This window comes from Pygocentrus nattereri, chromosome 10 (assembly GCF_015220715.1).
Source record: "Pygocentrus nattereri isolate fPygNat1 chromosome 10, fPygNat1.pri, whole genome shotgun sequence".
In the NCBI taxonomy this organism is placed as follows: Eukaryota; Metazoa; Chordata; class Actinopteri; order Characiformes; family Serrasalmidae; genus Pygocentrus; species Pygocentrus nattereri.
In genome coordinates, this window is record NC_051220.1 from 17,122,321 (window position 1) to 17,136,115 (window position 13,795).

The window sequence follows — 13,795 nt, forward strand, 5'->3', positions numbered from 1 at the left end:
TAAGCACAGACAACAGTCAGGACCCGTTCCCCAACCCGAAGGCGTAGGGAAGCTACCCTCTCGTCCACCGGAGAAAACCCCAACATACAGGCACCGAGTCGAGGGGCTATGAGAAAGCCCACACCTGCCCGCCGCCTCTCACCATGGGCAACTCCAGAAAAGAATAAAGTCCAGCCCCTCTCAAGGAGATTGGACCCAGAGCCCAAGCTGTGTGTTGAGGTGAGCCCGACTATATCTAGCCGGTATCTCTCAACCTCGCGCACCAACTCAGGCTCCTTCCCCGCCAGTGAGGTAACGTTCCAAGTTCCAAAAGCCAGTTTCAGCAACCGAGGATCAGAACGCCAAGGCCCACGCCTTCGGACACTGCCCGATCCACAATGCACCGAACCCCTACTACTGCCCCTCCCATTGGTGGTGGGTCGATGGGAGGGGGGACTCATGTAACTCCTTCGGGCTGGGCCCGGCCGGGCACCATGAGTAAATGCCCGGCCACCAGACGCTCGCTGGCGAGCCCCTCCCCCAGGCCTGGCTCCAGGGTGGGGCCCCGGTAACCCTGTTCCGGGCAGGGTACACAAGTCCTGTTTTTCTGTCTTCATAGGGGTTATTATGGATCACACTTTGTCTGACCTGTCACCTAGGACCAGTTTGCCATGGGAGACCCTACCAGGAGCTTTTGCTCCAGACAACATAGCTCCTAAGATCATTCAAGCACGCAAACCCCTCCACCACGATAAGGTGGTGATCCAAGGAGAGGATGATATAATATATGTCATATAATTTATGATATACTTATATAATAATTTATGAGACTGATGAATGGCATAATTAATAATTTTGAGCCATGGTATTAATATTTTGTAGCAAAACCCTTATAGGCTGCAACAACTAATCAATATTATTGACAATGTTAAAGAAAAAAAAGATTGCCAAGGCATCTTATCAATTATTAGTCTTTATATTTGGGTGTAGACTCATGTATGAGTGAAATGATAAAAAATAAAAAACAAAGGGAGCAATTTACTATTACCACAGCGCCACTGTTGTGCCTCAGGATCTAGAGAAACACATTCCCAGCAGAAACTGACAAAATCTAAGCATGGTGAGTAAAGCACAGAGTAAACCACAGTACAATTGTAGACACAAGTTCAAAACAGAGTTGACTGAAGAGATGAATGCATTTTTGTCTAAATTGCTCAGCTGAATTATACTTATTCATTGCGAGTGAGCTAATGCACACAGACCTGCTCATCCACACGGATACACAGATTTTTTGAAAGCATACTCTCTTTATCTGTGGTTTGAAAATGAAGCTTTTGGAAAACGCTCTCCCGGGTGGAAAATTCCTTCATCAGAAATGCATGATCAGTGCCTTGATTTTATTTCTTAATTCAGCAGATGGGAAGCTGCACTCATGATGCAGTCTAAGGTAGTTAGACCGAAGTTCGGCTGCAGAACATAATTTTCTCTGTTATTGTGTTAAAGTGCTGCCTGGAGCTTAAATATTTCACCTGCAGTGCACCTTTTCAAAAAACTGTTCCCACACTGAGAGTAATGTGCACTAATCTAAGTAATCTGTGCAGACAGATGGTTTGACTGGATAATAAGAAGCAGTTTAATCTTCAGAAGGAATACTAACATATGAAATTGTTTGGAATTTTTTTTCTTGTACAGGCAACCAAAAACCTGGACAACCCAAGGGAATTCTCACCCCAATTTATGGCCCTGTATGTCTGACATGTATGACTGGCTAATAACTGGGCTGCTTCTTTGTGCTTAGTAATATTAGAGTGTTTTTGAAGAATCCGACTGCCTTCATATTATCCAGTCAAATAGTACTGCCTTCAAAATAATACTTAGACTGCTATGCAATATTTGTGCATGTTTTGTGTATGACGTGAAACATTTATTTATTGTCTGATTAGTGGCCACATATTTTCTTTTGCTGATTAATCAAAGCCACAATGAAATGATTATCATAGTTATTGTTTGTGGCAACCCTATTTCCTGGACATGGATTAATTGGACCAAATTGCAGTGCCAGTGGGGAATCACAAAGGGAACCTTTGTTTAGTTTAGTCTTCATATGGAATCCGTCCTTCATGAATAAATGGTTACAAACAGGATATTTCAAAAGGAAAGACCCTGAGACCAGGCCACCTGCAAGTAAAACAGTTACTGTATCTCAGACTGAGAGCACCAAGAAAACTGAAACAAAGAAGGGTACCAAGTAAGTTGGAACTTTATGAGAGCTTTCAGATGCAGCTCAATGTTTGTAATTCAGTTACAGTCCCATTTGATATGCTTTGGGAAATGCTAACACCATCTCTTAGAAAGCAGAAAGCAAACGAATCCTGTTACTGCGAAAGTTCACAAATGTCAAACAGCACTAGTAAATAATGTTTTTGCTATTAAAACAATTGCATTATATGCGCAAAACATCAACAGTAATGCAGGTGATTTAATTAATTTAATATTGTCCAAAAATACTGCACAAATAAATTTCAGTGTGTATTCAGTGTGTAAATGCCCTTAAGCTTCACTTACCTGAGAACAGAAAACGAGCAACTACAGCCCTGTGCTGAACACTCAGAGAGCTTTTGTAAATAAAGCTTTGAAGCCAAACAAATTACACCATCAGTTGCAGGCTAAACAAATATGCATCTAAACTTGTTGAGCCAGACCTCTTTTCACAACTTTAATTTCTTAAGCAAGTCATCCAGCACATGGAGGCTGCTCACTCATTAGTAGAGTTAGTAAATGTATTATTTTAGATATTTTAATTGTGTTGCATTAAACTATAAAGTAAAGCAAAATTGGTAGGCTACATGTATTATTGTACTGTATTTGTTCTGGTTGGAAAAATGTTTTGGTCTGCAGAAGATTTTGTGGACTATTGCATGCACCACAAGTTCGAAAAGGTTGAGAACATCTAGTCCTACAAAGCATTCACAAGCAACACATTTACCCCATTTAAGATTACATATATTTGTATGTGATAAAGATGGAACAGTGCAGCAAACTTAAAAACTCAAACCGTGCTAAACTACAGCATACTGCCATGGCGAGTGTGGAAAATTCTTTTTCTCATTTATATCTTACCTCTGATGACAGTTTACAGATCACTGTCGACTTCAACAATGCAACTTTTTCCCAAAATGTTAGAGTACCACACCAAAAGACAAACTATCAGTAACCAAGTTGCCACATTTCTGTAAGTAAATAACTGAATTGTCACAAATAATTTAAACAAATTAAGCCTTCAGTTCCGTTACATGAGTTCTGTGCAAGAGCATAGAACTCTCTAGTCCCCTGAAAACACTTCTCTGAAATATGGACTGAACTTTGTTGTTGAGCAGCTTCTTGCTGATGTTTTTTTTTGTTTGTTTGTTTGTTTGTTTTTTACAGTTACTTTAAGAATGCAAAGACAGACAACAGGCACTGATGAATTAAATTTCTAGGAAATGTCTATTACTTGGCAGCGGGCAATGTATTTCTGCTTATCAACCTATTTAACTTTTTTTTTTACAAAATGCATATTGTTTTCTTCAATAGTTCACTAGAAACTGCTGCCATCTGCGCTGTTTTGTAGCTCCTGTCAGCTTCATCATACTCCTGTTGTTTTCCATGAATTTCAGTAAAAACAACTTTCTGCTTTGGTGCATGGTCAGTCTAAAAACGTGTGACTATTGTATTTGCATATTCATTATTCATTCTAAAAATTGCATTTCCATTGTAATTTACAGCATTTGTTTTACATCAGCAAGAAATGTGATGTTATTCTGTGATTGTATTTGTATATAGTTTTATTTCTGTTCAGTATGTCAAAATAAGCATAACAGTATGTGGATAGAACCTATCTAGATCCTGCAAATCTGTGTAGCGCTCTGATGAGGGAAGGAAATGGTCCACTTTGAGCCTTGCTAGTTAGCATATTACCTCTAGCATCACAGGAAAAACTGCTGCTCTCTCACTCAAATAACTGAGAAGCAGTGATGCTCTGAAGACAGCATGGAATTTCTTTGCACATCACAGTTTGGTAGGGTGAAAAGACGTATCTCTGAGATGGTGAGCGAATTGGAGAATGCTTGCTTTGCAACAAGTTGCCTGCGGTTCAGTTCTGACTTTATATTAAGATGCATTACACCTCGCTGTTTTATGCTGTGCACATTAAGTTTTAGAGCTTTTGGCTGTGAATGCTATATTTAAGAGCTGTAAAGCATCTAACCAACCAGGATGCCCTTTGCCCAAATCTCTAACAAGTCTGCTTTAGAGCTTTAGAGACAAATGGACCTGTCAAATGTAATCTACCACATGCTTACCACAGTGTATGTTAATTAAAGCTATAAAATCCATTGGTTTCTGTCCATTTAGCTGATATGATCATGGGTAAGACTGGCTGCTATTCTGCCTGTGTGAAACAAGGGCAAAAATGAGGCCACTCCTTTTCAACACAGCAGTTTATAGTGAAGGTGTCCAGTTGGCTTCATCCCTGCTATTTCAGTCCACAAGCCTGGAAAACTCACCAACAGGCTGTGAAACAGAATGAAGATGTGACGTGGGGGAGCGATGATGAGGCGGATGCATATGCGTAGAGAAGCAAGATTTATTAGGGTCAAATCCATACTCTGGGTCAAAATGGGGTATCAGGAAACAGACATGTAAAAAAGCAAAACAGACTAGAAAACAGCATGGGAAAGAAATGAAACATGAAAATACTCTACAAGAGAATACAAAGCAAAACATAGACTACACACCACAAAGACCAGCAAGAAACAAGGGAAAACACAGGGCTTAGATGCAGGGAAACAACGAGGGTTAACAATACACAGGTGGACAACACAGGTGAGAACAATCAAGGGCAGGGTCAGAAAACAAGAGGGCAGGACCGGGAAGAACTCAATTAAAACAAAAGCACATGGACAGGACTGGGAGGTAAACACAAGCACATGGACAGGACTGGGAGGGGCCAATCGTGACGTTACCTACCCCCCCTCACCGAAGCGCACCAAACAAACAAAACACAGACACAAGGGACTAGAAACAGGGACAGAACTAAACAAGGACAGGAGCCGGGGCGAAAAGAGCAGGGACAGGACATGGGACACAAGGAACAGGGGACGGAACAGGAACAGAAACAGGAGTAGACAGAGAACACAGAAAAATAGGAGCAGAAGGCACAGGCAAAGAAACAGACACCGGAGCAGAGACAGGAGGAAAACGCGGAACGGGAGCCAAGAGCACAGACACAGAAACAGGAGAGGAAACAAAAGAGACAGCACCAGACACAGGAACAGACGAAACACGAACAGACTGAGGACGAAACAAGGGCCGGGAGGGAGGATAAGGAGGCACAACAGAAAATGACGCCAAACGAGGGACGACAGAAGGCACAACAGGATGAGGAAAATAAGAACACAACACAGACCACGTAAAAGACAAGGGAACAGAGACCAAAACAGACACAGGCACAGAAACTAACACATACAGACACTGGGACAGAAACAGAAGGAGAGACAGGAACAGGAACCACAACAGGAACAGTCACGGGCACAAACACAACAGCAGGGAAAAAAAAACAAAGCAGGAACAGAGGAGGGCAAAAACAAAGGAGCAGAAAAAACAGGGAACACAGTAGCAGATACAGGCGGATCAGCAGTCCCACAGGGAGCAGCAGACACAGGCAGAACAGGAGGCCCACAGGGAGCTGCAGACATAGGCAGAACAGGAGGCCCATGGTGAGCAGCAGACACAGGCAGAGGGTGGGACAGGTGGGAACAAAGGGGCTACGATGTTCTCTGAGGCCGGCGGGCCTGCAGCAATGTCCTCGGAGGCAGATGGGCCTGCGGCGACATCCTCCGAGGCAGGAGGCACGGTGACTAGCTACGGGTCTGGAGGCGTGGCGACTGGCGGCGGGTCCTGAGGCGTGAGCATGCTGTGGGGTGCGGTCACAGGAACAGGAACTTGGGCAGTGGACTGCTGCACCAATCTGGAGGAACAAACAGAAACAAGAAACTCTCCCAACGCTCACTCGAGTTATGGGAACACGGGGGTATTGGGAAACAGACATGACGAAAAACATCAGAAAGATACACCACACGAAAATACACTACAAGAGAATGCAAAGCAAAGCATAGACTACACACCACAAAGACCAGCAAGAAACAAAGGAAAACACAGGGCTTAGATGCAGAGAAACAATGAGGGTTAACAATACACAGGTGGACAACACAGGTGAGAACAATCAAGGGCAGGGTTGGAAAACAAGAGGGCAGGACCGGGAAGACCTAAATGAAAACAAAAGCACATGGACAGGACTGGGAGGTAAACACAAGCACATCGACAGGACTGGTAGGGGCCAATCGTGACAGAAGAAGTGGTGATCTAGGCACACTGACAGTTCAAATCTGTACACAACAAATACTGTAATGTACTTTATTTCCAATATTCCTACGAGTATCTCTGTTAATAATAATAGATATTAAGAAGTTCATACCATATATTTAAATGAACTAATAAAGTAGTGTAAATAGAACTGTATGTTACAGTTTACAATTAAAGAAAATAAAAGCTTTAAAACAAGTACCATTTGTTAAAAACATGATCAGTGCACTGTAGGATAATAAAATATAAAAAAGACCATATATAAATATATATGTATACCATGTATAAAAAGATAAAATCAGTAAAAATATTTCATTGTAAGTTCCTGACAGCTAGACTTGTACTGGCCACTTTGTTAGATTATCTACCTTGTTTCTACACTCATTGTTCTTTTTATCAGCTACACTAACCATATAGGTTCACGAGTAGTTCTGTAGTTGCAGACTGTAGTCCAGAGGTTTCTCTGCATAAATGATTAGCACCATTTTTCCCCATTTATCAATGGTTAGGACCCCCTAAAGACTAAAGGGCACCGCTGAGCAGGTATTATTTGGGTCATGGATGAACACCCCCATACTGATGACCCAGTGTCACTGGCCACTGCTGAATAGCCCAGTGACCAAAATATCTAGTCAACAGCATCTTCTGTCTAGAAACTGACCACTGAGCAACTTTTGAGCTGTTGTCTGTGTTTTGACATCTACAAGGTGGACCAACAAGGTAAACATATCTAATAGAATGGACAGTGATTGGACTTAGTGTTCAAAAACTCCAGCAGCACTGCTGTGTTTGATTCATTTGTACCAGCTCAATACACACTAATACGCCACCACCATGTCAGTGTCACTACAGCGCTGAGAATGAACCACCACCCAAATAGTATCAGCTCTGTGGAGTTCTTGACCATTAATGAATAGGGTATAGACAGGCTAACAAATAGTGCAGAGAAACAGATGGACTCCAATCTGTAATTGTAGAAGCACAAAATGGACAGTGTAAATCTAAAGTAGGTGCACATAATAAAGTGGTTGGTGAATGTGTCAGTGGCCATCAATGACCAGGCCATTTTATAAGGACAAATAGGTTTCTGTGAGCTCTTTATTGGTATTAACTCCACAGCACATCTTAAAAGGTTACTTAAAGGCCAGTTATTCCTCAGGTCCAGGCTATGCTGTTGTTTGTCTCATGTTAACTGTGTAAAGGAGGATTTAAATGGCTCTTGTGAAGCTGATGACCTCTGGCAGCTCCATGTGGACAGTGATATTTGGCTGTATGGGCCTGCGTACCAGTCTGCTGCTCGCGGTGTGTCTCTCACAAAGGAAACCCTGCTGGCAGAGCACCGGTGGACCACCGCTGAGCCAACTGAGCTGGAAAGGTCATGCTGGCTCCTCATGATGGCACCATGTCGCCTGTGGGCAGCAGCTGATGGCTCTGGGGATGTTCTGCCTGCTTCTCTTTTGATCTTGCAGGCTTTTTCTTTTTGAGGCCTTATATAGCTGTCAGAAGATAAAAATATGGAGTATTGGAAGGAGGCTGATGGCATTAAGATGTGTTTAGCACTCTGTGTATTATTGTCTGTGCACATATTCTCTTTTAAGTGGTCAAGGTGAAGTTTATGTTTTTTTTTTCTTGTCGCACTCTAAACTCACTCCTTGCTCTGATGGAGAGTTTGGAGTTAATTCGAGCTGCTGTTATGCACCAAATGCATTGTGAATAAAGAACACAAAAATGTGATATAATTGGACTGGATTTTTCAAATCATAACTGTACACACTAGACATGGTGAGATTAGTTTTTTGTTTGTGCTGTGACAAATGAACAGGTGAAAAGTCTTCAAGTGCAAGAAGACATCCTTTGCTCTTATAAGCTACTCTTCATTTGTGTTTGAGCTGTTTTTTGAGACTTTAACACCATCAACAACAAAGTAGAGGGCAAACCAATCCTTTTGATGTTCTAGTTACCGCCAAACAGCTAGGCTCTCTCAGCTTGGTTATCACCATGCCAACGTTAGAGATGTTCATGTGACAAGTTTGCAAAAACAAACAAAAATTTTGCATTTTTGCCACCCAAATGATTATGTTTGGTGTGCAAGATACCATTAGTTACACATGCACTATTTGTTATTGACATAAAAATGAATAAATCATACTTACTTATACAAGAAATGTTACATTGTGAACATTTCTAAAATAAATACAGTTGTGTTTTCCATTATACATTGTTGTTGTTTTTTTCTAAAATGTGCTATATCTTAAATTGTTACAAATGGAGGTACAGTATTTTGGAATGAGACTCTAAAATACGCAGTGTCCCTGAAGTAAGATCTTCAAAGCTTCAAGTTTACAAATCACTCCAAGATGTCTCTCATAGTTGGCAATCCAGAGCAAGACTAATATTTCAAAACTGTTTAGTCTTCTGAAACCAGTTCAAAGCTGTGAAAAGAAGTCAAAAAAATGTGTATGTAAATGAATCTTTGAGCCTACTGTAAATTTCGACAAATGATTATCATCAGCAGTATTGCCATAATAAATGATGTTGACTATGATCTGAATACCCTTACTGAGTAGCACATTTGAATGTTATAGAGCCTTATGCTGTGTAGCATTGTTAACATCCAGTAGTTCTCTGGTTTTGTTTGGCTGGAAACTAAAATGTTGTCTATTTTACTCTCTTCTCCCAGATCTTAGCAGAGCATTCTTTTTCTGCTTTCAATTGCAAGTGAGGCAGTAATTTTCTGTCTGAGGGGGAACTCATGCATCTGACACGCATATTTATTGTTGATGTAAGAGATAAACAGAACACTTAGGTTGTGAAACGAGTGTTGTAGTTTATTAGCTAACTGCCGTCTATTGGTTTTGGCCTATTTTACTGGTGTTTTGACTTCATACAAAGCAGAAATAAATTGTGGGTTAACTATACATGTTGAAAATTTACCATTACCATTTATTATATTTGTGTGGTTTATCTGACTGCTTTCCATTGTTTGACTGTTCGCTTCTATCTTTCACCGTGATGAAAATAGCGCTGATGTGGCAACTCAGTTTGTGCTGCATTGAAAATTTCTGTGTTCCCAATTTAATCATCTGGCTTCGAAGAGTGTTCATGTGGTGTCTTTGAACGCAGTATTAGTTTCATCAGCATGTACCTCAGCATTCTGTGCCAGACTGAAAATCTACATTATAGTTTTTTTGCTTGGACATTAAAAGTATGCATGTATGTAGTTAATTAGTTGGTGATGTTCTGTTTGTAGAGCCTATAATTCCATGCAATCTTGCAATCTAACCATAGATCAAAATGACTGGACAAAGGGAATGGTTAAATAAAGGCTAAACAAAATCAAAATTTCATGGGGAGAATGATCATTTGCATAATATTGGCACTTACTTAAATAATTGTTATCATTAAATAATAATATTTATCAGTCCAAGGCGACAATTGAATTAGTATATTAGCTATCAATACATTAGAAAGGCAGAAGCTAGAAAACTAGGTAGAAAATTGCCATTGGTGCATCTGTAGCCCAGGGTGTCTTGTAATCAGTTCATACTCACAAACAGATATATTTTAATAAAAATGACTACAGATATGTTGTGTGTGTGCAGTGGGTTCCAGTGTCGGTAGAATTGCATTGTTCTTCCGCTGCAACATTTTTGCCAAAGGAGCTCAATATAACATGTTCCTCTCTTATTTCAATGCCTGCCTTAGAGACTCGTTAGAAAGGTGAGTAAGTCTTGCTGTAAAGGCTCAACTGGTCTCGTACCAAAATTCCCCCTTTCCGAACCCTTAACATCAACCATCGCACTGTGACAGAACTGGCCTCAGTTCAACAGCAACTATCTGAAATTACAGAGGTTTGCATGCTTTTGCAAATGCACTCAAATGAGAACTGTCAAATGTGCTTACTCTTATGCACAAATGTAATGTCTTAGGTTAAGAATCAGAAATAAGGTGTTCAAACAAAGACAGTTTTTGTTTGTAACCAATTTCTGCTCTGGTCATCCATACAGGTCTTCTCCCATTCTTCATTTAAGAGCCTCCGTAGGAATGCATTGCTTGCTCACTGTGCATAAGAGGTGAAATGGTACCTGCTATGTCTGCTTGCTTCTTCACTCTTTGAGCTGGTTGTCAGTCCCAGGCCTGCTGACCCCATGCAGGGCACATTTTTTGTTCTAACACAGTGGTTCCCAATGCTGTTGGTCCTGGAGTGAATCACAATTAGAAATCAGTATCACATCAGTTTTATTATGTTACTTTTTTGTTGATATTTAGACTCGGACAATGGGAATTGACGATTTTTTATTTAATTATCAGGCAATTGTTATTTTGTAAATTAGATTTGTTCCTTAACCTATGGTAAATGCCCATTTACCCCTGGGGTGTAAGTACCCCCAAAATGGGAAACAGTGAATTAGATAATTGTCTGGATCAGGTGTATCATGCCCTGTGAAGCGACCTTGGGTTTGTGAAAGGCGTTGTATAAATGTAACTTATTATTACTATTATTATAATAGCCAAAACACCAAAATATGGCAGCACATGTACTTTTGAAACATGCTGTGAGTCAACTGATTCACTCCATCATCAACCCTTTGTTTAATCCTTAAAGTGCAATTCAGCTATTTCTGCATTTTTTCTGTATAATTAAATGGCTTAAAGATGTAATTAAGGAAGTCATTCAGAGTGATTCTACAACCCAAATTCCAATGAAGTTGGGACATTGTGTAAAACATAAATAAAAACAGAATACGATGATTTGCAAATCCTTTTCAACCTATATTCAATTGAATACACTACAAAGACAAGATATTTCATGTTCACACAGATACATTTTTATTGTTTTTTGCAAATATTCACTCATTTTGAATTTGATGCCTGCAACATGTTCCAAAGAAGTTGGGACAGGGGCAACAAAAGACTGGGAAAGTTGAGGAATGCTCAAAAAACACCTGTTTGGAACATTCCACAGGTGAACAGGTTAATTGGAAATTAACAGGTGAGTGTCATGATTGGGTATAAAGGTAGCATCACTGAAAGGCTCAGTCATTCACAAGCAAGGATGTGGACAACTGCGTGAACAAATAGTCCAACAGTTTAAGAACGTTTCTCAATGTGCAATTGCAAGGAATTTAGGGATTTCATCATCTACAGTCCATAATATCATCAAAAGATTCACAGAATCTAGAGAAATCTCTTCAAGTAAGCGGCAAGGCAGAAAACCAACACTGAATGCCTGTGACCTTCGATCCCTCAGGCGGCACTGCATTAAAAACCGACATCATTCTGTAACGGATATTACCACATGAGCTCAGGAACACTTCAGAAAACCACTGTCAGTGAACACAGTTCGTCGCTCCATCTACAAGTGCAAGTTAAAACTCTGCCATGCAAAGCGAAAGCCATATATCAACAACACCCAGAAACACTGCCGGCTTCTCTGGGCCTGAGCTCATCTGAGATGGACTGACGCAAAGTGGAAAAGTGTCCTGCGCTCTGACGAGTCCACATTTCAAATTGTTTTTGGAAATCATGGACGTCGTGTCCTCCGGGCCAAAGAGGAATAGGACTGTCTGGATTGTTATCAGCGCAAAGTTCAAAAGCCAGCATCTCTGATGGTATAGGGGTGTGCTAGTGCCTATGGCAAGGGTAACTTACACATCTGTGAAGGCACCATCAATGCTGAAAGGTACATACAGGTTTTGGAGCAACATATGCTGCCATCCAAGCGTCTTTTTCAGGGACATCCCTGCTTATTTCAGCAAGACAATGCCAAGCCACATTCTGCACGTGTTATAACAGCATGGCTTCGTAGTAAAAGAGTGCGGGTACTAGACTGGCCTGCCTGAAGTCCATACCTGTCTCCATTGAAAATGTGCGGCACGTTATGAAGTGCAAAATACGACAACGGAGACCCCGGACTGTTGAGCAACTGAAGTTGTACATCAAGCAAGAATGGGAAAGAATTCCACCTACAAAGCTTCAACAATTAGTGTCCTCAGTTCCCAAATGCTTATTGAGTGTTGTTAAAAGGAGAGGTGATGTAACACAGTGGTAAACATGCCCCTGTCCCAACTTCTTTGGAACGTGTTGCAGACATCAACTTCAAAATGAGTGAATATTTGCAAAAAACAAAGTTTATCCGTTTGAACTTTAAATATCTTGTCTTTGTAGTGTATTCAATTGAATATAGGTTGAAAAGGATTTGCAGATCATCGTATTCTGTTTTTATTTATGTTTACACAATGTCCCAACTTCATTGGAATTGGGGTTGTAGGACAGGGGTGGGCAACTCAAGGTCTTGGAGGGCCACACCACAGTTTGTTGAGTTTCCTGCTTAAGCACACCTGAATCAGTTCCTCAGCCAGTTACCAGGTTTAGTTGGTGTGCTAGAGCAGGGCACTCACCAAATTGTGTTCAGCCCTAGACTTCAGCCCTCACTTGTCCACTCTTGTTCTAGAAATACTGCTCTAGAGCAGTGTTTCTCAAACCAGTCCTCATGGACCCCCAGAGGATCCACATTTTTGCTCCAGCCTAATTCAGAATGCTTAGGGAGAGAGCAAAAGTGTGGACCCTAGAGGTCCCTGAGAACGTTTGAGAACCACTGCTCAAGAGGAACCAGATGTCTGAAGTGTATAATGCCTCTTAAAACTACCACACTTGAAAGTTATTGCATGAAATCGTTATGGATTCACTGCTGGAGGCCTAAAATGGTTTGAAGATTAGTTTTTGGCTTAAGACACATTTTTTAAATATGCAGGGTGGTGTGAGGCAAAATAGAACTGAAAGAACTTTTTTATTTTCCACTAGTGGTAAATAAAAAAAGTTCTTTCAGTTCTATTTTGCTTCACACCACCCTGCACCTCCCCTTATAAACATCAACATAGCAAAACTCAGAAGATACATGTAGTTTTGCTTTATTTTGGATCATAAATAATTTGTGTGTAGACATTGTGACACCTGGTTCCTCTCAACACAGGTGCAAAGAAATCTGAGTTGTTCTTAAAGTTTCTCTACAATTAACCATTTCACATCACAACACACTGAATGACTTTGGTTACATTGTACAATGTACAGTGTACAGTGTGTACAATGTAAATGACTGCAGAATTTTTGTAAACTCAGAGAGATTCCCCTGTATTATTAGCAGGTAAAATGCAAAAACGTGCATTACATCAGATTCCCTGTGACTTATATTGATAACCACGACTCTAAAGTGTTTCATCAGCGTAATTAATGTCTAACAGGCTGCTTTCTGTTGTCCATGCAGGCAGCTCATGGAGGCGGCCACAGAACACTGTTATATGGACACGCCATACTCCTCCGACACTCCTTCAGTGGAATGGTGAGGAAAGTACACCCTTTCACTATCTTTTCATTCTGTTGACTCCTCACTGTTTCAGGGTGGGCTTTCTCCTTG

General features: G+C 40.8%; 1 protein-coding gene across 4 annotated transcripts in view; it reads left to right on the forward strand.

The window, feature by feature from the left end:
• Positions 1–13,795, forward strand: part of LOC108430665 (ryanodine receptor 3-like) — a 329,117-nt gene that overhangs the window by 82,632 nt on the left and 232,690 nt on the right. For all 4 annotated transcript variants that reach the window (XM_037541686.1, XM_037541687.1, XM_037541688.1 and 1 more), the window contains exons 4-5: positions 10,087–10,101; positions 13,646–13,720. In XM_037541686.1, coding sequence (XP_037397583.1) covers positions 10,087–10,101; positions 13,646–13,720 — 90 coding nt within the window. The remainder of the gene's footprint in view (positions 1–10,086; positions 10,102–13,645; positions 13,721–13,795) is intronic.